This window comes from Spermophilus citellus, assembly GCF_964194105.1.
Source record: "Spermophilus citellus genome assembly, chromosome: 18".
Classification (NCBI taxonomy): domain Eukaryota; kingdom Metazoa; phylum Chordata; class Mammalia; order Rodentia; family Sciuridae; genus Spermophilus; species Spermophilus citellus.
The window spans coordinates 18,222,961-18,249,378 of NC_138200.1; the positions used below are offsets into that span (position 1 = coordinate 18,222,961).

At 41.7% G+C, this 26,418-nt stretch overlaps 1 protein-coding gene and 1 long non-coding RNA gene across 2 annotated transcripts; both read left to right on the top strand.

Annotated features, from left to right (window-relative positions):
- The first annotated feature begins 1,490 nt into the window (after positions 1-1,490).
- On the top strand, positions 1,491-26,401 carry LOC308637151. Its single transcript, XR_014019570.1, has 2 exons — positions 1,491-2,063; positions 23,877-26,401. It is a non-coding gene; the product is annotated as an uncharacterized lncRNA (long non-coding RNA).
- Positions 1,570-10,231, top strand: ZNF792 (zinc finger protein 792). The gene is made up of 5 exons (XM_081273358.1): positions 1,570-1,646; positions 3,441-3,501; positions 5,307-5,391; positions 5,900-6,022; positions 6,653-10,231. The coding sequence occupies exons 3-5, from the start codon at positions 5,358-5,360 to the stop codon at positions 8,386-8,388; spliced, it is 1,893 nt and encodes a 630-aa protein (XP_081129484.1). The 5' UTR covers positions 1,570-1,646; positions 3,441-3,501; positions 5,307-5,357; the 3' UTR covers positions 8,389-10,231.
- Positions 26,402-26,418: the final 17 nt, after the last annotated feature.

A 26,418-nucleotide genomic window follows, 5' to 3' on the forward strand; every position in this document is an offset into this window, starting at 1 on the left:
AACTGTACCATAGGGGATATAGAGCAGTAATAAGGTAAATAGACAGGAAATGAGGTGATTTGATGCCTGAACAGATGGTTTCAAAGAGAAAGCATCCCCGGCAAAGGACGGGACATGCCAAGATGCAGAGGCAAGTGACAACTTAGTTTATTGCAGGGTCCAGGTGAACAACAGTGTGTCCAGAAAGGAGAGAGGAAAGGGCAGGGCCAGATCACAGGGCTTTGTGGATCACAATGAGAAATCTGGATTTATTCTACCTCTGTTTGGAGGCCAAGGAAGGGTTTTAACCAGTGACATGATCTGATTAAATCTGACTCTGGATGCTGTATGAAGAACACAAGAATTGATGGGGGTCCCAGGGAGGTGTCCACTCCCCTGTTCAGGAGTACATTAACAGTGAATTGGCCCAGGGTGGTAGGGTTGGAGGTGGTGAGAAGGGGACAGTCTGGCACGTATTAGGAGGTGAAGCTAATGGGACACCAGGATGGTTAGGGTGCTAGATAAGGCCCAGGCAATGTAAGCTCCTCTCCTGAACCTCCATAAGATGGTCCTTTGTACCAACAACATGGCAGGGTGGCCCCTTTTCAGCACCCATTTAGAGTGACTGTATGAAGCCAAAAGCTCCTGTTTCTTAGAGGTAATGCATATGCCAGTTAGCTCTATTCAGCCATTCTGCAATGCTTATTTCCAAAATATCATACTGTACATAATAAGCACAGACCATTTTAAAATCAATTTAAAAATAAAAAAATAAATGCATCTCATAAAAGAAGAATGAGAAAATAATATGAAAGGACCCAAGGGATACAACCTTATGCCTTCATGTATTTACTGAGTCAGAGAGCATTGTATTTTATATTTTGACAAATACCCTAAATGACCTTGCTGAGAAGGGTCTCTTAATGCCCTTTCACAGCCCTGTTTGTGAGTCTTGGGATGATGATGTTGATAGCAGTAACTTTTATATAAAGCAGAAACCATGTACCTTCCATGTATCCTGTTACCCATTAGATGTGCGTAGTGTTATTTTTCCCATTTTATATACTGGATTTTAGAGAGTCCCTGTTCTCAAATTGGAGCAATCCAAGATTGCTTGATCGCCCCAGATGGCTTGTTAAGGCATTGAACCCCATTCCTAGAATTTCGGAGTCCTTAAGTTTGTATTGTTGTCTCCAATTCTTGCATTTCAACAAATTCCCAGGCGATGCCAATGTCCTGGTTTGAGAAGGACTGAATTAGAACATTTAATATTCGTACGCAAAGATCCGCCAATCAGGTACTAACTTCAGTTTTCAATGTGAATCTAGATCCCTGAGTGAGGGGTGAAGGGCTCACCAATACCCACACCGGCAGGACGGGTGCGGGATCCGTCCGGGGCGTGACCTAGCGCTGGGAACGGTCCCTTTAAGAAGAAAACTCAGGGACGGCCCGGCGGAGGGGGCGGAGCCTCTCCGGGGCGGAGCCGCCCCGGGCCCCGCCCAGGCCCCGCCCCCGCTGCCGAGCCGCGGGCGGAACCGAGGCCGGGTCCTGGGGCTCAGCTGGTGCATCGGCGGCTAGCGCCCGGCCACCGGCTGCAGGAGAGCGGCTTTACTTCTGGCTGCGGAGGCCGGAACTTCCTGCGCGACCGTCCGGCGAGTCATTTCCCGGTAGCGGCTCTGAGTCCCCGCAGCCGGAGACCCTGGATCGGGTGGGAACGTGGGGCCTAGCCGCTGACCCTGCCCGGGGGGCTTTTCCGGATCGTGCAGGAAGGACAGGGAAGCTCGGACCCTCCGTCCCGCCTTTGCACCAGCCGGGACCCCCTGGAACTGGGGTGTCCGCCGGGGTCTGGAGGTCCGCGCGCTCTCCGCACCCGCAGAGGCGGCCGGGGCCGCGTGCGCCTTTTACACGGCTTAGGGAGGGGGCACTGAGGGCGGCAGCGCCACCCTCAGCCCGGGGTCCTGTCTCACCCGGGCCTGGCAGGATAGGTGGTGGTGGGGCTGAGTCCCTGAGAGCCACCTCTGTCACCTGCCTCTGACCTTTCCCAGGCCTCAATGGCTGTGGCGGCGTTGATGGACCCCGGGCAGGTGAGCAGGTGGTCTTCAGACCGTCTGTGATGGGATCCCCACCCTCTTGGTCCTGGCGCTCCTCTCCCTGCTTGAGTCAGAGAACCCTGGGGGGGGGGGCAGGGAACGTCATTCCAGGCTTAGGGTCCTGGAATGCAGGCCAGGAATTACACAGAGCAGTTTCCATTTCTGCACTCTGAAGGGTGAGGGAGAAAGGGTTTTCTGCCCACAGGAACCTACATGTACAAGTGTTTGTGAGGGTCGGTGTGTGTGTGTATTTGTGTGCAGTGAGTTGGGAGCCAGGAAATGTGAGGTTACTGTTTCTGTGTCTGCAGGAACCAGGCAGCCCACCCAAAAGGTGCTGGGAGCCCTGGAGGATTTAGAGCAGAGGATGAATGTTGGGGATGCAAATCAAGTCAAGATGGTGCCTGGCAGTTTGCCAGGAGGAGTGGTTTGTGAAGCAATGCCAGGGAGCCATTAAGATGATGAGGATTCCTTATTGGCTGACTGCTGTATCTAGATGATGTTAACTGAGTTAAGTTGTGTGTAATTATTTGGGTATATGTACCTCTGCTGTCCCGCAGAGAAGCGGCTCCTGCTACCTTGGGTGCCAGCTACTTTGAGTTCTTGCTCAGTTCCTGCTGAGTTCACTCGCAATAAAGTAGTTTCCGTTTTAACCTTCAAGTTGCTTGTCACCTCTGGGTTATTTTGCCCAGCCGGACTGTGGCAGATGAAGGTGGTAGGACTTGGATCTTAACCAGACTCCCTGTGGATGCAGAATGGAAACTTGAATGTGTGGTGAGGATGGACATCAGGCAGGCCAAGGAGTAGCCCACTGCAGTAGTCCAGGTCAGTAGAAGAACTGCAGGTGGATTCTGGATCTGCTGAGCAGACTTTCTGATGGGCAGGTGAGAAGGAGGACAAATGACACCATGGTTCTGGGATTTAGCTGCAGGAAGGATGAATGATCTGTTAACTGAGAGAGAAGGTTGGTTCTAGCGAGAATTTTTGGTGGAAATAGGTTAGGTTTTAGCCATGTTGAATCTCTGATGTTCCTGAAATTCTGAGTGGATTTGAAGAGTGGATGGATAATATATGTTCGGGGGCGGGGGAGGTGTAAATTAAGGGCATGAGAACAATATGCAAACTGAACAATGGCCAGACCATATGTAAAAGTGGCACTTTGTCCTGAAACCTGCCCAGGAAACCACCCCCTCATGTTCATACACACCCCAGGAGGCCAGCCTGCTGCAAGTCAGACTTGCAGGAAGTCAGATTGCCATCTCTAGTGATAGTCCAGCTAATTAAGTAACAACTTCAGTGACAATTGGCCACCTGTGTGGTCCAGGCTTGATTAATAACTGACAACTGTGATTGTTGTTCCTGTGTCCAACTTAGGACCAAACACAAAAAGCCAAATGTGTTCCCCCGACCCATCATACAGACTGCCCTGCTTCTGGTGAGTCCACTTACAAACGACATCTGCCAGCCTCGCCCTTTGTCTCCAGTCAGGGCATACCTGCAGCTCTCCTTGTTCTCCATTATAATGCTTTCCCCCAGTTCTGCCTCCCATTGAGCCTCTGCCAAACCCTCAGCAATGGAGGCTGACTCCCTTGGTTTAGCCAGCTCTGAAGAAATAGCCCTTGCTTCTCTTGTTTGGGGGTCTCTCTCTCTCTCTCTCTCTCTCTCTCTCTCTCTCTCTCTCTCTGCAAAACATCCAAATTGTGGCATCCATGTGTTGACAAGAGTGAAGATAGGTGGCAGATTTAAGAGGATGGAATCTTCAGGTCATGGTGACAATCCTGGTAAGAGTAAGGTGTGGCTGGAGAACTGAGAGTAGGACATCTTGCTTGGGCATCAGGGTTGGCTTGTTTGGCATCACAAAAATGGATGAGGAAGAGTGGTGGTCATGGTGAGGGGTGCTGTGTGGGATAAAAGCATCTGGCAAGTGACATAGATAGGAGATGGATATTGAGTAACGCTCCAGTGAGGTTTGGGCTGTCCTTATCCACCCCCTGTTCTTACCAGAATTTTGTAGTGACCCTTAATGGAACCTGGGGATTTTCAGTCAGGCTGAGGAATGGGCTCAGGGGTAGGTAATTAGTTGGAATTGTTGCCAGCAACAATTGTTGCTGTGGGATGCTGGGATGTATTAGTTAGCTTTACATTGCTGTGACAAAATCCTGGGGTGATCAGCTTAAAAGGAAGAAAGATTTGTTGTATCTCATGGTTTTAGAGGTTTCAGTCCATCATGGCTTAGCCCTGTTGCTTTGAGCATGCATGCATAGTCCATCATGGTGGTACTTGTGGAAGAGAAGGTGTGTTCAGCTCTTGATGGCTAGGAAGCAAAGCGAGAGGAGGGGCTGGGATCCCAATGTGCCCTTCAAGGACCTAATTTCCTTCCAGTAGGCCACACCTCCTAAAGGTTCCACCCCCTCCCAATAGCATCACAGGCTGGGGACCAAGTTGTCAACATATGGGACTTTGGGGGACATTCAAGATCTAGACTGTGGATGGGAGTAGGAAGAGCAGAGGGATTGGCTTTGAGTGTGAGTGATGAACACAGAGGGGGCCAAGTGCACCTGACCCCTCATCTGTGTGTGCTCCGGGTGGTTCATGTTGAAGCCAGGAGCAGGTCAGGTCTCAGAAGAAGAGGTGAGGTTACCTTTGGCAGTGGGTGACACCAAAGGCCCAGAGCAGAACGGGATCATGGTTGTATTTGTCAAGCACTCTCTGGGTGCCATGTGCAGAGTGACATGTGGGAGTCCATGGAGATGGCTGTGCTGTGGACAGGGGTGAGGGTAGCTGTGACAGCGAACATGGAGTGGTGAGGTCCAGAATTGTTCAAGGAGTGAAGCGCACCCAGGAGTGAGCTCTTGGCTGAGGGGATCCACACTGGGGATTAGGGGAAAAGACGGAGCCCCCTTTTGTTTGAGCCTGAGAAGCATGACGTAGATGGCACTAGGGAAGGGGGTTGAAGAGGGGTTTAGTCCCTCCAGGTCAGGGCCAGAGCTTAGATGGTGTCCCTGTGCCCACGGCTCCGTGGCCATCTGTGGGCTGACAGAGTGGTCACGTGGAGCAGGAGAAAAGAGCAAGCAGGAACTGGGCATGGTGTCTTCCTGGAGCTGGGGAGCAGGGTGAGGGAGGAGGGTGAGCAGGGGACAGGTAGGGCATGCTGAGGAGAGAGACTGATTACACAATGAAATGTCCTCATCGTGGCAGGGCTGTGTGACCTTTGAGGATGTGACCATTTACTTCTCTCAGGAGGAGTGGGGACTGCTGGACGAGGCTCAGAGGCTCCTCTACTGTGATGTGATGCTGGAGAACTTTGCACTCACAGCCTCACTGGGTAAGGCCGTCATGTCCTCCTAGGTGTCCTGAGCTTGTCTCTGCCTGTCCCCTTTGCTCAAGGGACAGCTCTTTCCTTCTCACAGCCAGACCATGGGAACTGCTTCCACTTTCCAGTCCATGTGTTGTGGGTTCCAGGGCGGAGCTGTGTGCAGTATCCTCGTGTCCCCGATCAGCCCCACTCCTGCTGCCTGAGCCTTGCAGAGAAGTGTTCAGGCACAAGGAGCCTAGCAGTCAGCCTGGTAGAGCCCATCTGATTTGGCCACTCCGCACCTGGATGGTCGTCTAGATCCCTGACAGTGGTTTGGGTTCTGCTGTCCTTTGCTGACATTTCCTGTGCTTGAGTGCCAGAAATTCCAAGTGCTTGTGTGGTGGCTACTTGCTTCCTGGATATTCCTTCCAGACTTCCTCTGTGTGTTCTTTTTGTAATATTGAGTTTTCTGTGATCTGATGTGGGTTAGTTCCCCCAGGTAGGTGCTGGCCACTGACCTTCCTTGTCTTTCCCTCAGGACTTACATCTTTCAGGTCCCACATAGTTGCCCAACTGAATATGGGGAAAGAGCCCTGGGTGCCTGACAGAGTGGATATGACAACGGCCATGGCAAGAGGGGCTTATGGCAGGCCTGGTTCTGGTGAGTGGGAGCTGGGGAGGATGGGGTGTCAATAATGTGTTCAAATAGTCCACCATTTTTCTTATATTCCATCATTAGTGCCAGAGCCAGTGGCCGCACTCATCTCTACCTTTCCTTCCCTATTGCCCACTTGGCATCTCTGCTCTGACTTTGGGTCCCTGGCTGGGCCCCACCTTTCTGGCCTCCACGTCTCCTCCTTGCTACAGCTTCCTCAGTAGCACTCTCCAGTGTTGGATTCCATTTTGTAAATCCTGAGATACGCATATTTCCTTTAAGTGCTTGAAAACTCAGTTGGAATCAGATTTTCCCAGGCCTAGCCTGATGTATAGCCCTCAAAGGTTTACAGCAGTGAAGACCCGGCTGAAAGGCTTTGGAGAGAAGTGAGTTAGAGATACGGCCTCTCCACCCTGTACTGTACCCCATTCTTTTGTTCTTGGTTCTAATAAGGCCTCTCTTGTCTTGTGACTTGGTCAAGCATAAGACTACAGAGCATAGCGTTTTTTACTTTGTCCTGAGGCCTCTCACCTTACCAACAATTCTATGGACTCATTCCAGGGTTGGACTAGGATATGTACTGGGGTGTTTTCATCAAAGTTTATAGGAACTTCACTAGCATTGCTCTGTTTGCAGATTTTTGCCATGGAAGAGAGGGTGAGAAGCTACCTTCTGAACAAAGTGTCTCTGTAGAAGGAGTTTCACAGGACAGGAATTCCAAGGCAGCTCTATCTACCCAGAAGACCTGCCCTTGTGACACATATAGCCTACAGTTGAAAGACTACCAGGCAACATATCCCAGGCAGAAGCCATCCATGTGTGAGGTGAATGGGAGAAGGTTCAAGGTCGATGCAAGTCCTCTCCAGCAACAGGCCCAGCAGAATGCAGACAGGTCTGTCAGAAGGGAGGAAGGCAGGGCCTCTCCTATGAAGACCTTCAGAGACCACACATCAGAGAAGACTTTCATGTGCAGGGACAGCAGGAAGGACTTTGCGACCACATCAGGCTCTCTGCAGCATCATGTCACTCCAAGTGTGGAGGAGTCACACGGGAGCAGTGAAGGCGCAGTGGATTCTCAAACTATGCGAAGACATAACAAGAGCTGTGAATTCAGGGACGGTGAATTTTTGAGTGACAAATCCACACTTGTTCAGCACCAGAGAATCCATGCTGGAGAAAGGCCTTATGAATGCAGCAAGTGTGGAATATTCTTTAGCCATGTTACCGGTCTCATTCAACACCAGAGGGTTCACAGCAGAGGAAAACCTTATGAGTGCTGCGAATGTGGCAAATTCTTTAGCCAAAACTCCAGTCTCATAAAGCATCAGAGAGTTCACACTGGTGAAAGCCCTCATGTGTGCAGTGACTGTGGGAAATTTTTTAGCCGAAGTTCCAACTTTATTCAACATAGGAGGGTTCACACTGGAGAAAAGCCATATGAATGCAGTGAATGTGGGAAATTCTTTAGCCACATTGCTAGTCTCATTCAACACCAGACTGTTCACACTGGTGAACGACCTTTTAGGTGCAGTGAATGTGGGAGAGCCTTCAGCCGAAGCTCTTACCTCATGAAACATCAGAGAGTTCACACTGGTGAACGGCCTTATGAGTGCAACGAATGTGGGAAATTGTTTAGCCAAAGCTCCAGTCTTAATAGCCATCGGAGACTTCACACTGGTGAACGACCATATCAGTGTAGTGAATGTGGGAAATTCTTTAACAAAAGCTTCAGCCTCAATAACCACCGGAGGCTTCACACTGGTGAACGGCCTTTTGAGTGCAGTGAATGTGGGAAAACCTTCAGACAAAGGTCAAATCTGAGTCAGCACCAGGAAGTTCACAAACTAGACAGGCCTTATGAGTGTAATGAATGTGGAAAAGCCTTCAGCCGAAGCTCTGACCTCATGAAACATCAGAGAGTTCACACTGGTGAACGGCCTTATGAGTGCAACGAATGTGGGAAATTGTTTAGCCAAAGCTCCAGTCTTAATAGTCATCGGAGACTTCACACTGGTGAACGACCATATCAGTGCAGTGAATGTGGGAAATTCTTTAACAAAAGCTCCAGCCTCAATAACCACCAGAGGCTTCACACTGGTGAACGTCCTTTTGAGTGCAGTGAATGTGGGAAAACCTTCAGACAAAGGTCAAATCTGAGTCAGCACCAGGAAGTTCACAAACCAGACAGGCCTTATGAGTGTAATGAATGTGGGAAAGCCTTCAGCCGAAGGCCCACCCTCATTCAGCATCAGAAAATTCACGCCAGAGAAAGGAATATAGAGAATGTACTCCCTCCTTGTTCAACACAACACCACACACCGGAGAGAAGCTCTGAGAGTAGGCTTTATGAGGAGCTCTCAGACAGATGTTGAACCTTGGTCACCCAATAGTCTGCACTGGGGAGATTTCCTATGGATGCTCGATATGGTGGAAGCTTCCAGGAGCTGAGTTGCATTTTCCGATGGTGAATGTTATCAGAGTTCTGTCACTGTGAGGATTTATAACAGAAGCTCTCCCACTGACAGACCTCCAAAGTGTATGTCAGCCTCTCCACAGCACTCAGGGAAGGCAGAGCTCTTTCTGCTCCCTGGAGAGAATGATCAGTAGCCTGAGGCCATTGGAAGATGTCCTTCCCTTCCCCTGTGGCAGATTTATCTGTGGACATGATCCATTTTTAGCCATGAAGACCTGAGTGGGGTTCTACTGGCAGCTTGCAGAAAAGGTTTCCCTCTTTCAGGGACATTGGTCTAATGTGATTCTTGTGATGGACTTATTCAGCCTCTGTGTTACCTGGCCCAAATACCTACTGCACATTGCTGTTTTGTGTGATAATAAGGGCTTTATTGATAAAGCCACCTTTAATCTCTGTGTTCTGATCACTGTTAGGAGTGGGATGAGAACAGAACAAATGTCTACTAAATTAAAGAAGTGTTGTGTGTGCCTCCAAATTTACTGCCTCAGAAGAAACAGTTTGATGGTAAAGAACAACTCAGCCCAGGTCTGGCCTTGTGCATTGCTCCCCAGGGGTTTTAAGGAAAGATCATGTGGCTTGGTGAGCCCATTTTTGCAGTCTGAATGCTATGAATTTTCATAATATGACCATGTTATCCTAAGGAGGGGGCAGTTGTGACAACCTCTAAGGCATCTGGGAGCAGTTCATACTTAGAGGATGTGTCCCTCTTTGTTCAACACAACAACACACCAGAGAGAAGCTCTGAGAGTAGGCTCTATGAGGAGCTGTCAGACAGATGTTGAACCTTGTTCACCCAATAATCTGCACAGGGGAGATTTCCTATGGATGCTAGATAAGGTGGAAGCTTTCAGGAGCTAATGTATTTCTTTTTCCCTAGCAGTATTAAGCAGTTGCTATTTAACTGGTACCTGAGGTTCAGCATCTGCTAACAGATGTCTCTTTTTACCAAGATGTTCCAAGCCCAGGTGGACCCATAATTTGTACAGAAACATGGAGCATGATTATAGGGCATAGGTGAGATTATCACAAACCAGCAGGAATGGATCTACACTAAAAGTGCATCCACAAGCCTCCTTTGAATGTGGCTGTGCAGAATTCAGGGTTTGCTGAAATTCTCAGAATCTTACCATGTCTGTCCTACAAATAAGTTTGCTGCGAGAGCAAATAATCTAAACATACTGTAGGCTCTATGCACAATGCATCTCAAAGCCATTGCTAGCCTTTCTATTAAGAGAAAGGATCCTGTTCTCCATGGATGTCACATTTTTTGCTTGCCAAGGCATGAGGAGAGAGATGGCAGAGTTAATATAAAGGTTACTAAATCTACTAGTTTTCTAAAATGGGTGGTCAGATTTTTATGTGCAACAAATTCTTTTAATGTCTTGTTAAAATATAATTGTCACACAATAATTGACTATACCTGCACACATTTGATAAATTTTGAAATACTCAGGGAATCAAACCATAATTATGATATTAAACATATCTTTAGCCCGCGACCAGCACCAGCTTCATGAATGAAGGTTCGAAACGTGAGAAATCTCTAAGGAGTTTTGAATTAAAGAGACAAGACTCCAATTACCTTTAAACTAACTCCAGGATGGCTCCTCCTAGCTCCAGCCTCCAGCCACCTATTTGGTAGCGAGGTTTACTGAAGAGGCTAATGAGAGAGAACACGCCAGGGAGTGGACTTTTATTGGGGAACAAAAAATTCTGAGGAAAATCCCATCCAATGAAGATTAAGGGGGCAATGGAGGAAGGATAGCATCTTCAACAAATGGTGTTGGGAAAACTGGAAATCCATATGCAACAAAATGAAACTGAATCCCTTTCTCTCGCCATGCACAAAAGTTAACTCAAAATGGATCAAGGAGCTTGATATCAAATCAGAGACTCTGCGTCTGATAGAAGAAAAAGTTGGCTCCGATCTACATATTGTGGGGTCGGGCTCCAAATTCCTTAATAGGACACCCATAGCACCAGAGTTAATAACAAGAATCAACAAATGGGACTTACTTAAACTAAAAAGTTTTTTCTCAGCAAGAGAAACAATAAGAGAGGTAAATAGGGAGCCTACATCCTGGGAACAAATTTTTACTCCTCACACTTCAGATAGAGCCCTAATATCCAGAGTATACAAAGAACTCAAAAAATTAGACAATAAGATAACAAATAACCCAATCAACAAATGGGCCAAGGACCTGAACAGACACTTCTCAGAGGAGGATATACAATCAATCAAAAGTACATGAAAAAATGCTCACCATCTCTAGCAGTCAGAGAAATGCAAATCAAAACCACCCTAAGATACCATCTCACTCCAGTAAGATTGGCAGCCACTATGAAGTCAAACAACAACAAGTGCTGGCGAGGATGTGGAGAAAAGGGTACACTTATACATTGCTGGTGGGACTGCAAATTGGTGCGGCCAATTTGGAAAGCAGTTTGGAGATTCCTGGGAAAGATGGGAATGGAACCACCATTTGACCCTGCTATTGCCCTTCTTGGACTATTCCCTGAAGACCTTAAAAGAGCATGCTACAGGGATACTGCCACATCGATGTTCATAGCAGCACAATTCACAATAGCTAGACTGTGGAACCAACCCAGATGCCCTTCAATAGATGAATGGATAAAAAAAAAATGTGGCATCTATACACAATGGAGTACTATTCAGCAATAAAAAATGACAAAATCATAGAATTTGCAGGGAAATGGATGGCACTAGAGCAGATTATGCTTAGTGAAGCTAGCCAATCCCTAAAAAACAAATACCAAATGTCTTCTTTGATATAATGAGAGCAACTATGAACAGAGCAGGGAGGAAGAGCAGGAAGAAAAGATTAACATTAAACAGAGACATGAGATGGGAGGGAAAGGGAGAGAAAAGGGAAATTGCATGGAAATGAAGGGAGACCCTCATTGCTATACAAAATTACATATAAGAGGTTATGAGGGGAATGGGAAAATAAACAAGGAGAGAAATGAATTATAGTAGATGGGGTAGAGAGAGAAGATGGGAGGGGAGGGGAGGGGGGATAGTGGGGGATAGGAAAGGTAGCAGAATACAACAATTACTAATAGGGCATTATGTAAAATTGTGGATGTGTAACCGACGTGATTCTGCAATCTGCATTTGGGGTAAAATTGGGGGTTCATAATCCACTTCAATCTAATGTATGAAATATGATATGTCAAGAGCTTTGTCATGTTGTGAACAACCAATAAAAAAAATGCCCCCCCCAAAAAAAGATTAAGGGGGGCAGTGTCCCAAGACCAGGGGTGACAATTGGGACTTTGGGGTAGTGGCCAGACACGTCTCCACACGGACAAGCCCTCGGACCTGAGGAGGGTGGGGAAAGCTCTGGACACAAGATGTGCCTAAGCACCTCTGGCCCAGCCAGGGAGGTAACTCAAGTCACGTGTGAGGATGGCCTCCCATACATATCCATCACCCATAGAGCCACCTCATACCCCTTTATTACCCCTTCCTGCAGTCCTAGGAAAGCCATTGATTTACCTTTTTTTTCACTATAGATTTGTTAATGTTTCTCAAATTGCATATAATTAGAATCATAGAATATTATACTCTTTTTTAGTCTGATTTCTTTTATACTGAGCACAATTATCTTTTCTTTTAACAATTATGTTGACTAAGTTGTTTTAGATTTCAACAGGAAGAGAATGACTATGTGAAAGCATAATTATTTTGAGAATCTCTGGGTTGTGGCTTTGTCTAGTTCATTCCTTTTACTGCTGAGCAGAGAACTGTTGGATGAGTACACCACAATTTTTTTTGATTTATTAGAAGTTTTAAAGTACATAGCAAAAAAAAAATTGGCACCTTAATCATGTTAAGTGTACAGTTCAGTGGTATTAAGTATACTTATATTGTTTTACATCCATTACTAGCATCCATTTCCAGAATTCTTTTCCATTTTGCAAAACTGAAATCTATACCAACTAAATAATAGTTACCATTGTCCTTCCTTGATGGGGTTCTGCCCTAGCGGGGTCCAGGGAGTCCTGAAGGATGAGTGGCATCAATGAAAAGGAGGGAAACAGAGGTTGTTCCATTGGAGCAATCTCCAGAGAGAGAAATCTAACACAGCTTTCTCTGGGTCATCTTTTATTGCAATTTTTCTCATCATTATGGATTCAAAATACATCATTGATTATACAATTTCAAAAACTTTGCCAAGATGTGACATTTTCTTAACCATCATTAGGGATATAGAAAAATGTAACATCAATTTACATTTTTTCAGGATGTGGCATTTAGTTATCATTTACTAAGGGTACAGAATCAGGCTGGGGATGTGGCTCGAGCAGTGGCACACTCGCCTGGCATGTGTGCGGCCCGGTTCGATCCTCAGCACCACATACAAATGGGGATGTTGTGTCTGCCGAAAACTAAAAAATAAATATTAAAAAAATTCTCTCTCTCTCTCTCTCTCTCTCTCTCTCTCTCTCTCTCTCTCTCTTTAAAAAGGGTACAGAATCGTTAATAAAATGCATCACTAATTTACATTTTTCAGATTTTTCTGAAGATGTACTATTTTTCCCAAGATATGCTATTTTCTTATTAACTAATGCCAAACTACGTAACCAGACTCTAAGTCTCCTCACCTATCATTAACCTTTAAGTTTAAAGTATACTTGCACCTTATTTTTAATCCAAAATTCCCATCTAAAGAAATCCCCTTAAATCTTATACTTAAAATATCCTAAAGTCTACAAAACATTCTTAAATTCTATAAACCATTCTTAAAGCATATCAGAAAGCCATACAGCTAAAAACTTAAGAATTATAAACCCAAGAATCTAAACAAAATAATATTTCTATCATTATTCTAAAAAGATGTCTTACAAGGTTGCTTTAATTAATTCCTACATTTATTCTCATTCACTGGTTGAACTGCTTTCCTCAAAGAGTTTCTTTGTTTCTTAGTCAAGGTGCACTAGTTCTTTTTGAATATTTATTTTTTAGGTGTAGATGGACACAACACAATGCCTTTATTTTTATGTGGTGCTGAGGATCAAACCTGGGTCCCTCACATGCTAGGCAAGCGCTCTACCACTGAGCCACAATCCCAGCCCCAAGGTGCACTAGTTCTTATATCTTTGTAATCTCTCTCAGTAAAAGGCAAGTTCTAAACATCAGTCCACTTACCGCCAACATTAACTATGCTCATCATAAGTCCCTATGTGAAGTAAAAGAGGGTTTATAGAAAAGAGGAGAATATATCTTCATATGTCTTAACTTTCCTAAGTGTATAACATAACTTTTCCTTAATCAAAAATAAAACTACATATGGTGGGCTTTGTGCAATAAGCCTAATGATTAGGCTTTCTAAGAGGCCAGAAATATGGGCTTGGATTCTTAGTTGATATAATCAATGTGGTGCTTAAAATTCTCATGACCTTTCAGAGAATGATTGTTGTCCATTATCAGTTTTGTCAGTGTACTGAGATAGAGGAGCAGCCTTCTATTTTGTTCTTGTCATACTGAGGGGTAGTAGAACAGCCTTCAAGGCATGAACTACCTATTATGTTCAAGCCACCTGAAATTTAATTTGGGTTACCATTTAACATACTCATGCCTCCTGTCAGGAACATGAGCATGAAAATGAAAAGTCCCAATTACATAAAAAAGGGTCTCATGATTTCGGTTTGCCAGCATTCATCCTCACTGTGACCTTGTCAAGACAGTGGGAGAGTGGCTTTGCCAGCATTCATCCTCACTGTGACTCTGTCGAGACAGTGGGAGGGGGACCACCTTCACCACTTCCTTCCCATCCCGGGTCCTGGAAACCACCATTATACTTCCTCTTTGTGTGAATTTGACAACTCTCAATGCCTCATATAAGTGGGATCATAAGCATTTGTTTTTGTGGCTAGCTTATTTCCCTTGGTATAATGTCTTCAAAGTTCATCAGTGCTGTCACATGTGTCAGAATTTCTTCTTTTTAAAAAATTTTAAAAATAGATTCCTTTAAAAAAATTTTATTTTTTTTTAGGTGTAGATGGACATAACACATTATTTTTATGTGGTGCTGAGGATTGAACCCCGGCCCCACCACTGCTAGGCGAGTGGTCTACTGCTGAGCCACAATCCCAGCCCCTTAATATTTTTTAAGTTGTTGATAGAACTTTATTTATTTATATGTGGTGCTGAGAATCTAATCCATTGCCTCACACATGCTAGGCAGGTGCACTATCACTGAGCCCCAGCCCAGAATCTCTTCTTTTTAAGACTGAAAGAATTCCAGCTTACTTCCTAAATATCATATTTTTTTGATGCTATTATAAATGAAACTGTTTCCATAATTTTCTTTTTGGAAATTTTTATTATTAGTGTAGAGTAGCAGCACCCATTTTTCCTGCATTGATTTTTTTTATCCTGCTACTTTGCTGAATTTGTTAGTTCTAATGTGTGTGTGTGTGTGTGTGTGTGTGTGTGTGTGTGTGTGTGGTGCTTTAGCATGTTCTCCATATAAGAAAATATCATTTGCAAACAGTTTTATTTTTTTCTTTCCAGTTTTGGTGCCTTTATATTTCTTTTTACTTTCATTTTTTCCTACTTGCTGTGACTAGAACTTATAGTTCTGTGTTGAAATATAGAAAGGGAGCATCCTTGTTACTGATCAGAAGGCTCTAAGTATTTCATTGAGTATGATTTCAGCTGTGAATTTTCATAATTGGCTTATGTTGAGGTAATTTCCTCTATTCTTAATTTATTCCATGTTTTTTTTAAAATCATGAAATGGTGTTGAATTTTGTCAAATGTTTTATGAGCATCATATGAGTTGGTGTTTTTGTCCCTTTATTCTGTTGATACTAGTGTATTACATTGATAAATTTTCATGTCAGACATGCTTGCATTTAAGAAGTAAATTCCATCTAGACAGGGTGGGATTTGGTTTCCTAGTTTTTTGCATCATTGTCCATAAGGGATATTGGTTGGTAGTTTTCTTGTAGTGGTTTTGGTGTTTGGTATCAGGACAATGCTAGCTAGCCTCATGATATGAGTTAAGAAGTGTTTCCTATTTTTACAATTTTTTGAAAAGTTTGAGAAATATTGGTGTTAATTCTTTAAAGGGTAGAATGCATTGGTTAAATTTTCAGGTTCAGGGATTTGGGGGGTAGGGTATATTTTTTTTTTATTCACTCTCTTTACTACTTATTGGTCTATTCAGATTTTCTATTTTTTTCATGACTCAGTCTTGGTAAGTTTTTTGTTTCTAAGAATTTGTCCATATGTCTAAGTTATCCAATTTGTTAGGATACAGGTGTTCATAGTGCTCTATTGTCAAGTTTTTATTTCTGTAGAATCAATAATAATATCTTCACTTTCATTTCTAATTTTAATAATTTGAGTCCTCTATCTTTTCTTCCTGAGAAATATACTTTATTTTTAAAATTATTTTTATTTCTTTTTGTGGTGCTGGGAATTGAACCCATGGCTTTATGCATGCGAGGCAAGAGTTTTACCCCAGAGCTACATCCCTACACCTGGTATGTCTTATTCCACTTGGTGTTGCTACAACAGAATACCTGAGGCTGGCTGCTGTCTTAAGAAAAGAGAATAAAATTCTGGAGATTCTAGAGCATCTTCTTGATTCTTGCAAGGGCCTTTTGGCTGCATCATGACATGGTGGATGTCATCATGGGAGCACATGTGAGGGAGAGGTCACATGACAAGACAGAAAGTAAGAGACAGTGGAAACCCATGAACTTGCTTCATAACAACTAATTTTTGTGAAAATTCTTCCACTCTTTGAGACCAGCATGAACCCTTCTTAGGCCAGTACCGCCATGACCTCACCATCTCCCACTAGGTCCTGCCTGCCTCTTAGAGGTTCTACCACCTCAACACCATCACAATAGTAACGAAGCCTCCAGTGTTTGAACCTTGAGGGACACATTAAACTTTATCCAAACCACAGCAGTGTGTAAATGTTTACATGTGTTCTTGTTGTATTGAATCTAAATATATAATGCCTTTTGTTGTTTTCTTAAGTATACTTTGTTTAATACCTACATAGCCACCCCTGCCCTCTTTTGGTTACTATTTACATGGAATGTCTTCCCATCCTTTCACTTTCAACTTATCTGAACCTTTGAATCTAAAATGAGTCTTCCACAGACAGCATATCATTGGATCATGGGATTTTTCAATTGTTTGTATTGTTTTGTAAAGCAGTCTACCAATCTCTGTGTTTCTTTAAGAGCTGAATAATTTATATTTAAAGTAACTACTAACAAGGAAGACTTACTTCTGTCATTCTGCTACTTGTTTTTGGTGTTTTTTGTTCTTTATTTTAGGCACTACAAGCTTCTTTTATGTTTAATTTTAAAAATGTGAAACATTTTAATTTTCTTTTGTATATATTTTATGACCACTTTCTTTGGGATTACACTTAATATCCTAGAGTCATAATATTTTAACTTGAACTTATACCACCTTATTTGATAACATAGAAAACTCTGTTCTTATGAATTCCATTCCTAACACCTTCAGTTATTGATGTCACAAAATCTTTTTTTTTTGCATTTTATGTCCAAAAACCTAGATTAATATTTTTAAAATATATCATTCCCTTAAATACTGTAGAAAAAAGTGGAGCTACAATAACACAAGCTTTTAAAGTTTCCTGTGTATGAACCTATGCCAGTTATCTTTATGTTTTCACATAGTTTTGAGTTACTGTCTAGTGTCCTTTCATTTTAACCTGAAGGGCTTCCTTTAGCATTTCTTGTAGAACAGGCCTATTGGTGATGAATTCCCTCAGGTGGAAATGCATTAATTTCTTCATCACTTTTGAAGGATAGTTTTATTGGATGGAGACGTCTTGTTTGGAGAGAAGCACACAGGGATGTGTGCACACCAAGGAAAGATCATAGGAGGACACAGCAAGAAGGTGGCCGTCTGTAATTCCACTAGAGAGGCCTTAGGATGAATCAAAACTACCCACACCTTAATCTTGGTCTTTCAGCCTCCAGAACAGAAAGAAAATATTTTTACGTTGCTTAAGCAACCCAGTCTGTTGAATAATGTCATGACAGCCTTAGCAAACATATCAATTAATACATAGATCATCTTGCCACCTGAAAACAAGGATGGTTTTATTTCTTCCATTCTAATCTGTTTACATTTCCTGTCTTGTAGTAGTGGCTAGAATTCAAGTTACAGTAAGAGTGGTGTCATCGGAAATCCACTCTTTGTTTCTGATTTTAAGTGGAAAGATTTCAGTCTTTCATCATTATGATTGAAGTTGCTTGTTCGTTTTTTTCAGTAGTTGTTCTTTATCAAGTTGAGGAATTTCCCTTCTATTTCTATCTAGTTTGCTGAGGTTTTTAATTATTTTAAAATCATGGTTTTATTTGGAAAATACTTTGTAAGTATCCTTTTATTCTTCACTTGCCAAGTGCCCCGTGGGTTTGGCGTTTATCATTTCTGCAGGTTTTCTCATGGTATGCACAGGGAGAACCTTGGGGAGAAATGGATGGCCCAGTACTGCTGAAGTATTCTGTGCTGATGTGCAGCCACAAGCAACTTAAGAAATTAATTTGGAGGAAATAGCAGTTGCCAGTGTGGACTTCAGCTAGCACTGGGTAACTAACAGGAATGAGGTAGATGGTGGCACAAAGGTGATTTGCAATCAGCATGCTCTCCTCTCCCTGGTCTCCGTAATGTCAAGGTTATACTTGGCTTCAGGCTAGAAATTTTTACAGACTCTTAGGCCATTGTCCAAAGGGTTTCCCCTTTGGGATAAAGAACTCTGGGAATATCTTACCAGGCCTCAGTGAGGCACTTGTCCCTTTCAGAATCCCAGACATTACTGACAATGACCAAGTATTCTTCTCACTTCTCTGAATGCACCTGCTGGGCACTTGCATGAGACTCTCAGTGGAAAGTCCACCTTCCTAACAGGCTTCAGGCTTCAGGTCTCATAGCATGCTATAATGGCTGTTGTTAACAAGTTCAAATTCAGTTAAACAAAACATGGCATGTTTCAGTCATCAACCAAACTTCAGGGGTGAACTGTAATGAAGAGTCTGACTCCACTTTTTGATGTTTGCTCATAGCTTTTAAGTCTCATCTCTTTCTTCTTCTTGTACCTCACATCCAGTCAAGCTGGTAAGAAAGTGATCCCACATCTTAAGCACAATAAAAACCCAAGCCTGACCCCAGGGGACCTCACTATATATAACAACCCTTTCACGTGTGTGTGTGTGTGTGTGTGTGTGTGTTCATCAGTCTCCATATATGAACTAAAGTTTAGGTGGGGGGGTCCATCCTGTCTTGTAGCGGTGACTAAAACGTAACTTTCTATGTATTTTTAAATATGGCATCAGACATGTTAATTATTTCTAAATATTTAAGTTAAAAGTATTCAGCACTTTTATTTTTATAGTAACCTTAGTAATGTTGTTCTGAAAATATTGTGTTTCCATTATAACAACAAGTGGAAAGGGGCTGGGGCTGGGGCTCAGTGGCAGAGCGCTTGCCTCACACATGTGAGGCGCTGGGTTCTATCCTCAGCTGCTGAGGGCCATTGCCAAGTAGGAATGACGCATCGAAATTTCCTTGCCAGCGTACCCCATGTTGCTTAGAGGACATTCGCTGGGACATTGCATGTATGCTTTAGTAAGGTGACCTTGCTCAAGGACCAGGGCGGATCCGGGTTTAGAGCTGATCACGTTTTAGGGAGTATCCCATCCTTGGGTTTAGGGAAGTTCCAGGTTTAAGGTGTACCCTGCAGGGGAATAGGGCGTATCCTGCTGCCTCAGGCACGCCCGATCCTTGAGTTCCCGTTGAGTTCTCGTGAGATTCAGAAAGTATTGGAAAAGAAAGCCTCGTGGAGTAGGTGAATTGGGCGGCGGCAGAACTGGGATTTCCCCAGAACGTGTGTAGAGGCCGTGTGTAGAGGCCGGTGTGAGTTCGGGAATAAAGAATTGCTGTTTGAATCTACAAAGCTGTGAGTGGCTCGTGATCTTGTGCCCAACCAAGACTGCAGCACTCAGCACCATATGAAAATAAATAAACAACATAAAGATATTGTGTCCATGTATAACTAAAAGAATATTTTTTAAAAAGTAGACAGGAACTTTGTTAACTGGAAATGAAGACATTTAGTCCAAGAAGGAAAAAAATTACAAAGCCAAAGCTAAACCTAATGATTATTATTTTTTAAATGGAAACTTTCTCTATGTAAAATAAATAAATTTGGTTAAAAATGTTTTTATCACTATGAACTGAATTGGTTAAGAAATATCACCTAAAATATAGTGAGCAGAGCATCCAGGGTTTTGCTTTTATCTTAGCTCAAGTTGCTATAGCAAAGCACCATAGACTGGGGTTTAAGCAGTGGACATTTTATTTCATCCACAATTTTGGATGCTGGAAGTCTGAGATGAGGGTGCCTGTGTGGCTGGACTCTTGATGACAGCTTTCCTTCTAGTCTGCAGATCTGCTTTCTCCTGTGTGTTCACAGGGCCTCACCTTGATGCATCCACATGGAAAGGAGAGAGAAAACCAGATTTTTTTGTTTTGTTTTTAGATGGACCCAACATCTTTATTTATTTATTTTTATGTGGTGCTGAGGATCGAACCCAATGCCTCACATGTGCTAAGTAAGCACTCTACCACTGAGCTACACCCTCAGCCCCACCACATCTTCTTTTAAGGGCACTAATCTTATCTATCATGAGGGCTCCACACTCTTGACTTCATCTAAATTAATTACCTAAAGCTTTACCTTGAAATAACATCTCACTGGTAATTAGAGCTTCCACCTATGAATTTTGGGGGGCATAAATTTCAGTCCATAACATTTCCCTCCTAGTCACCCTCAAATTCATGTCCCTCTCACATGCAAAATAAATTCATTCCATATTACCCCCAAAGATCTTAACTCATTCCAGCATTGACTTTTTTTTCTTTTGGGTACTGGGGATTGAACTCAGGGGCACTCAAACCACTGGGACACATCCCCAGCCCTGTTTTTCATATTTTTATTTAGAGAAAAAGTCTCACTGAGTTGCTTAGCATCTCGCTAAAGTGCTGAGGCTGGCTTTAAACTCGCAATCCTCCTGCCTCAGCCTCCTGAGTCACTTGGATTACAAGTGTGTAATCCTACAAGTGTGTAATCTGTGCCCCGCTGCAGCATTGACTCTCAATCCTAAGGTCCAAAATCTCATCTAAATCTAAATCAAATATGGGTGAGACTTGAAGTATGATTTAACCAGAGGCAAAATTCCATTCTACTTATGAACCCAGGAAATCTGACAAGCTATGTTCTTCCAAAACACAATGGTAGAATAGACAATCCAGTTCAAAAGTAGAAATTGCAATGAAGAAAGAGGAGGAGAAACCCAACTGACTCTAAACCCTATCAAAGCAAATAAGACAACATGGTAAATTTTAGAAATAATCCTTTTTTATTCAATGCTCCACTATCTGTGATGCTGTGAGCCTTTCAGGTACAGTTGCATCCTGAGTATTGGTTTACCCAAAGACACTGCTGGGTGGAAGTTGTGCCCTCAAGACTCCAGACTGCCCCATCCCCTGGACTCTGAGCAGCTGCAGTCTGGTCTATTGATACTGAGGTGTTGGCACTCCTGAAAATAGCTCTGTAATTCAGTCCTGTGATATCTAAGAAGTCAACAGCCTTCCTTCATATTTTCTTGTCTCTGTCCCCTTCAGTTCAAACTGGCAGAGTTTTTGCTGAGAGCTGATTAGGTTGCTGGTTCATACCCACACTAATCTTACCAATGGTACCTGGCCATACCCTTGGATTTTTCTTCCAAACACACTTTCTCATTTTGTGACACATAAACAATCTTTTGGTTTCTTTTTTGTTATTGTTTGTTTTGTTGAATAAATAATTCTTCAATTCATTTCATCCTTCTTATATTTCACTATAGGTCATCAATAGGACCCAAGCCACTTCTTTATGACTATGCTTAGAAATCTCCTAAGCTAAATATCCAATTTTACTTCCTACAAAACACTACAATATGAACAAAATTCAGCTAAATTCTTTGCTGCTTTATACCATGGATAGCCTTTTCTCCATTGTCTAACACATTTTCCACATTTCCTTCAGAAACCTCATCAGAATGGCCTTTACCATCTATTTTTTTTTCAAAATTCTGTTCATGGTTATTTATGTATTCTTAAAGGAGTTGGAAACTTTCTGTACAACTTTTTTCTTTTTTTCCTGAGCCCTAACCAGAATCATCTTTGTAAGTCCTTTTACAGCAATCTTGGCTTCTCCTAGCTTGGCATGTGTCTAACATGCACCTCAAAATTCCTTTCTCTTAGTTCCACAACCACTTCCATATTTTTTAGATAGTTGTGTAACAGAACCCATTTGTAGTAACAAGATCTGTCTTTAATCAGCTCAGACTGCTATCCAAAATACCAAATATTGGGTGGCTTAAACAACAGACATTTATTTTTCATAGTTCTGGAGGCTGAAAAAGTCTGAGTTCAGGATGCTAGTGTGTTTGTTGAGTTCTTGGTAAGAGCACATTTCCTGGCTTGTAGATGACTGCCTTCTCACTGTGTGCTCACAGGTCTTTCTTTGGTGGGGGATGAGGGGTTGAGAGGGAGGAATAGATCACTCTTCTTATCTTGTAAGGACTCGAATCTCATTATGGGGGCTTTACCCTCATGACTCATCTAACCTAATTATTTCCCTCACCTCCAAATATCATACTATTGTTGATCTTGGCTTTAACGTATGCATTTTTTTTTTTTTGGAACACAAACATTCAGTCCACAATGTTTCATCTTTTATATCACTCCCTACAAAGTTAATTGAGATTTCTTAGAGAAATTATTACTTCCAGCAATGGTGCAGGGGAATTGCAAGGTGATCTTGGGACAGCTTTGTCCAAAAAGCAAAAAATTAATATATTTTATAAAATACACAGTAGTCAGCTTAAAGGATTTCTACTGACATGAGTTGTGATAATTTGAGCATGTCAGTACAAATCTTTTCAATCCTTAGACAAAAGCCAAGTATGTCCACTCTTACACTTTCAACGTGGAACTAGAAAACACAGTATGAGTTGAATATTGAGACTGGATAGAAAGAAGTGTCTTAATTTTGTGTATAGAAATCCTAAGAAATCTACAAAAAGCTACTGGAACTCAAAGGAATTTAATTAGGTAATAGGAAAATTAAGATGCAAAAAATTATTCCTACAGTAGTTAAAGATCTTTTTCTAATTGTTTATCAAGAGTACTTGCCATGACAGAATTATTACTTAATTAGGGATAAATTTCACAAAATATATAGAGGACCTGACTCTGATTATTACAAAATATTGCTGAAATTAGAAATGTAAATAAAAGGAGAAATACATGCTGTGGGTGGTGGACTTAATAGTGTTAAAATGTGAATTATCTCCATATTGACTAATAGATTCAATGCAATCCACTTTATAATCCCAGCAGCTTTTTCCTCTCCATAGAAACTGATGTTGATTTAAAAATATGCAAGTGAAAAAGACCTACAACAGTCAAATAATTTTGAATTGTCATAATCAATATTCTTTGATATTGAAGCAAAAAAAAAAAAAACCCATGGCACAGTGGTATCTTGGTCCACTTGGATTACTATAACAAAATACTATAGACTTGGTGGCTTATAGACAATTCACTTCTCCTGTTCAGGAGGCTGGAGACTTCAAGATCAAGGTGCCAGCAGATTTGATGCCTGATGAGGGCCTGTTTTTTTCATAAACAACTATCTTCTCACTTTAACTTCACATGGCAGAAAGAGTAGTGGTGGGGTCTCTCTTGGCATCTTTTTTTAAAAAAAATATTTTTTTAGTTGCAGTTGGACACAATACCTTTATTCTATTTATTTTTATGTGATGCTGGGGATTGAACCCAGTGTCTTGCATATGCTAGGCAAGCACTCTACTCCTGAGCCACAACCCTAGCCCCTCTCTTGGCCTCTTTTTGAGAAAGTAATCCACTCATGAGGGCTCTACTCCCAGGACCAATAAATTCTCAAGGCCTCACCTCCTAAAACCATCTTCGTAGGGATAGGATTTCAATATAAGAATTTTGGGGAGGTATAAACATTCAGACCACAGCTAATGGTATAGAAGAGTATACATTGAGAAATAATTAAATCAAGCTTGTGGTCTGTTGATTTGCAACACAGTGACTCAATGAGAAAGGTAATTCTTTTCAAAAACCAGCCCCAGAACAACTGAATATGATTATTTCTTCTTTTAATAGCTTTAGTAATTACATATACTCTGGCAATTATTACATTGGTGGAGAATGAAGAGGTGAACAAAATGGTTTCCTGTTGGTATTAAAACTATTATATATAAACAAATATTTCAATTTTACAGCTTTGGCCTCAAATTATAATACTGCCAGGTATGGAGGCCTGTGCCTAGAATTCCAGCTACCTGTGAGGCTTAGACAGGTGGAACACTTAAGCCCTGGAGTTCAAGGGCAGCCTTGGCAACATAGCAAGACTTCATCTCAAAATAAGTAAGTAAATACAATAAAAATTAAAATGTTTCTGATGCATAGGCATCTCATATTGCTGTTCTCTAAATAGACAAGAATTTCAAAATTTGATTTTCTCTTTATAATAACTATACAAATAGAGATACAAAAATATCACCATTCAGATTATTCACTGTATAAGGGAGCCTTATAATAGACTCCAACAATGCGTACCAAGTTTTAAGTTTGACTAATTATGGAAAGTTTCTAGATATAGGCAGTGTCAGCTTGGAAATATTCTTTAGAACCCAATGAAATCTTTATAATATATGTATGTAAAAAGGGAATAAAAAGAACAAGTTAAATGACAGTATAAACAATCAAATGCAGAATGTAAGGCATTTTACAATTTCCTTAAACTCTTCAATAAAAATTCAAAATTGTGTAAAATGATGGGGCTCAAAAGTAATAGACTAATATTTAGGAGTGACAGCTGATGTTTTCTCAAATGTAGAAATGACTGTACAAGAGATACAGTGACAGATAAAATAAATAAGACAAAATGTTATTAACAATGGCAGCAATTTTACTATTGTTTCTGCTTTTCTCCATGTTGAAAGTTTTCATCATAAGTCTTAAAAGAAAAATTTCAAGTGGATTACTTATATTTGCTACTCTATTATTGATTTCTAATTTACCTTGAATTTTAGACAAATAATGTGGATCTATAGGCTAGTGTCAACATTTTAAAAAATAATCTTTAAAAACTTTTTAATGTTTATTTTTTCGTTTTCGGTGGACACAACATCTTTGTTTGTATGTGGTGCTGAGGATCGAACCCAGGCCGCACGCATGCTAGCCGAGCCCACTACCGCTTGAGCCACATCCCCAGTCCATGTCAACATTTTAATACACATTGTAACAGTGGATCTTTCAAGAATTGTAACTCACCTTATGAAATGATCTCTACATGAATCACCTCTCCTGTTCTTTCTTTCTGTTTTATCTGGAAAGATTTATCTAAAATTCTAAAATGGATAAGTGGATACAGAGGCATTTCTCGATTAATTTTATCTTTAGGGGTTAACTCTCAAATTTTCACTTTATTTATTTAAAAAAAAATCAAAAGAACCAGGTTCAGTGACACATGCCTATAATCCCAGTGGCTCAGGAGGCTGAGGCAGGAGGATTGAAAACTCTAAGCAACTTCAGCAAGTTATCGAGGCTCCAAGCAACTTAGCCAGACCCTGTCCCAAAATAAAAAATAAAAGGGCAGTAGATGTGGCTCAGTGGAGGGCGGTGGATGTGGCTCAGTGGTTAAGCTTCCCTGAGTTCAATCCCAGGTACAAAAACAAAAACCCACCCAACCAACCAAACAAAACTATTATTGAGCACAGGTTTTTACAAGAATGTAGGCTTTATTATCAACACTTTAAAACAATGCCTTGAGGTGATAAGTATGAGTGTATTATCAACAGGCCTGTGGAATGATGATGATAGTTAACATGTTGCTAAAGGCTTTCACTGTATTACATGAAATAGTTTTTAAAAACCAAGATGAATTACCTAAAGTTCAACAATGGCTTCAGAGTTACAGGGAGGTTTTATTCACGTATTCTTATTCATTCAATTATATTAGAATACAGCATACAAAATTTCAGAATATCCAAGCTGTGAGAACTAAGTATTAATGTTTCCCACCTTTCCTCAATTGTCCACCAATTCTGATACTGTAAACACAAGAAAGACAAATGGAAGCTTTCCTATTTTCTGAATTACATTATGACTTCTCTAAAACAGAGGGTCCCTGACTTAATGATGGCTTGACTTAACAATCTTTTGACTTTTGGATGATGTGAAAGTGATATGTATGCATTAGAAACTGTACTTCAAATTTTGATTTTTTTTCAATAAATTACTGATATATTCAACATTTTATTATGACATAGGCTTTGTGTTAGATGATTTGCCTACAAATTAATGTAATTGTTCTGAAAAAGGTTAAAGTATGTTTGGCTAAACTATGGTGTTTGGTAGATTAGTTGTACTGCATTAAATGTGTTTTCTATCTGTTTATTGGGACATAATCTCATTGAAAGTCAAGGAGCATCTGTTAAGAAAGATGAGAATATTTTCAAAAGGTCTACCAACATTCTTTACTTCAAAATTTCTTACCAGTATACTGAACAATGATTGAACCATATATAAAAAAGACTTCCAATGGGTGTAGTAGCATACACCTGTAATCCCAGCAGCTCAGGAGGCTGAGGCAGGATTGTGAGTTCAAAGCCAGCCTCAGCAACATCAAGGTGCTTAGAAATTCAGTGAGACCCTATCTCTAAGTAAAATGCAAAATAGGGCTGGGGATGTAGCTCAGTGGTGGAGGGTCCCCGAGTTCAATTCCCAGTACGGAAGGAAGGAAGGAAGGAAGGGAGGGAG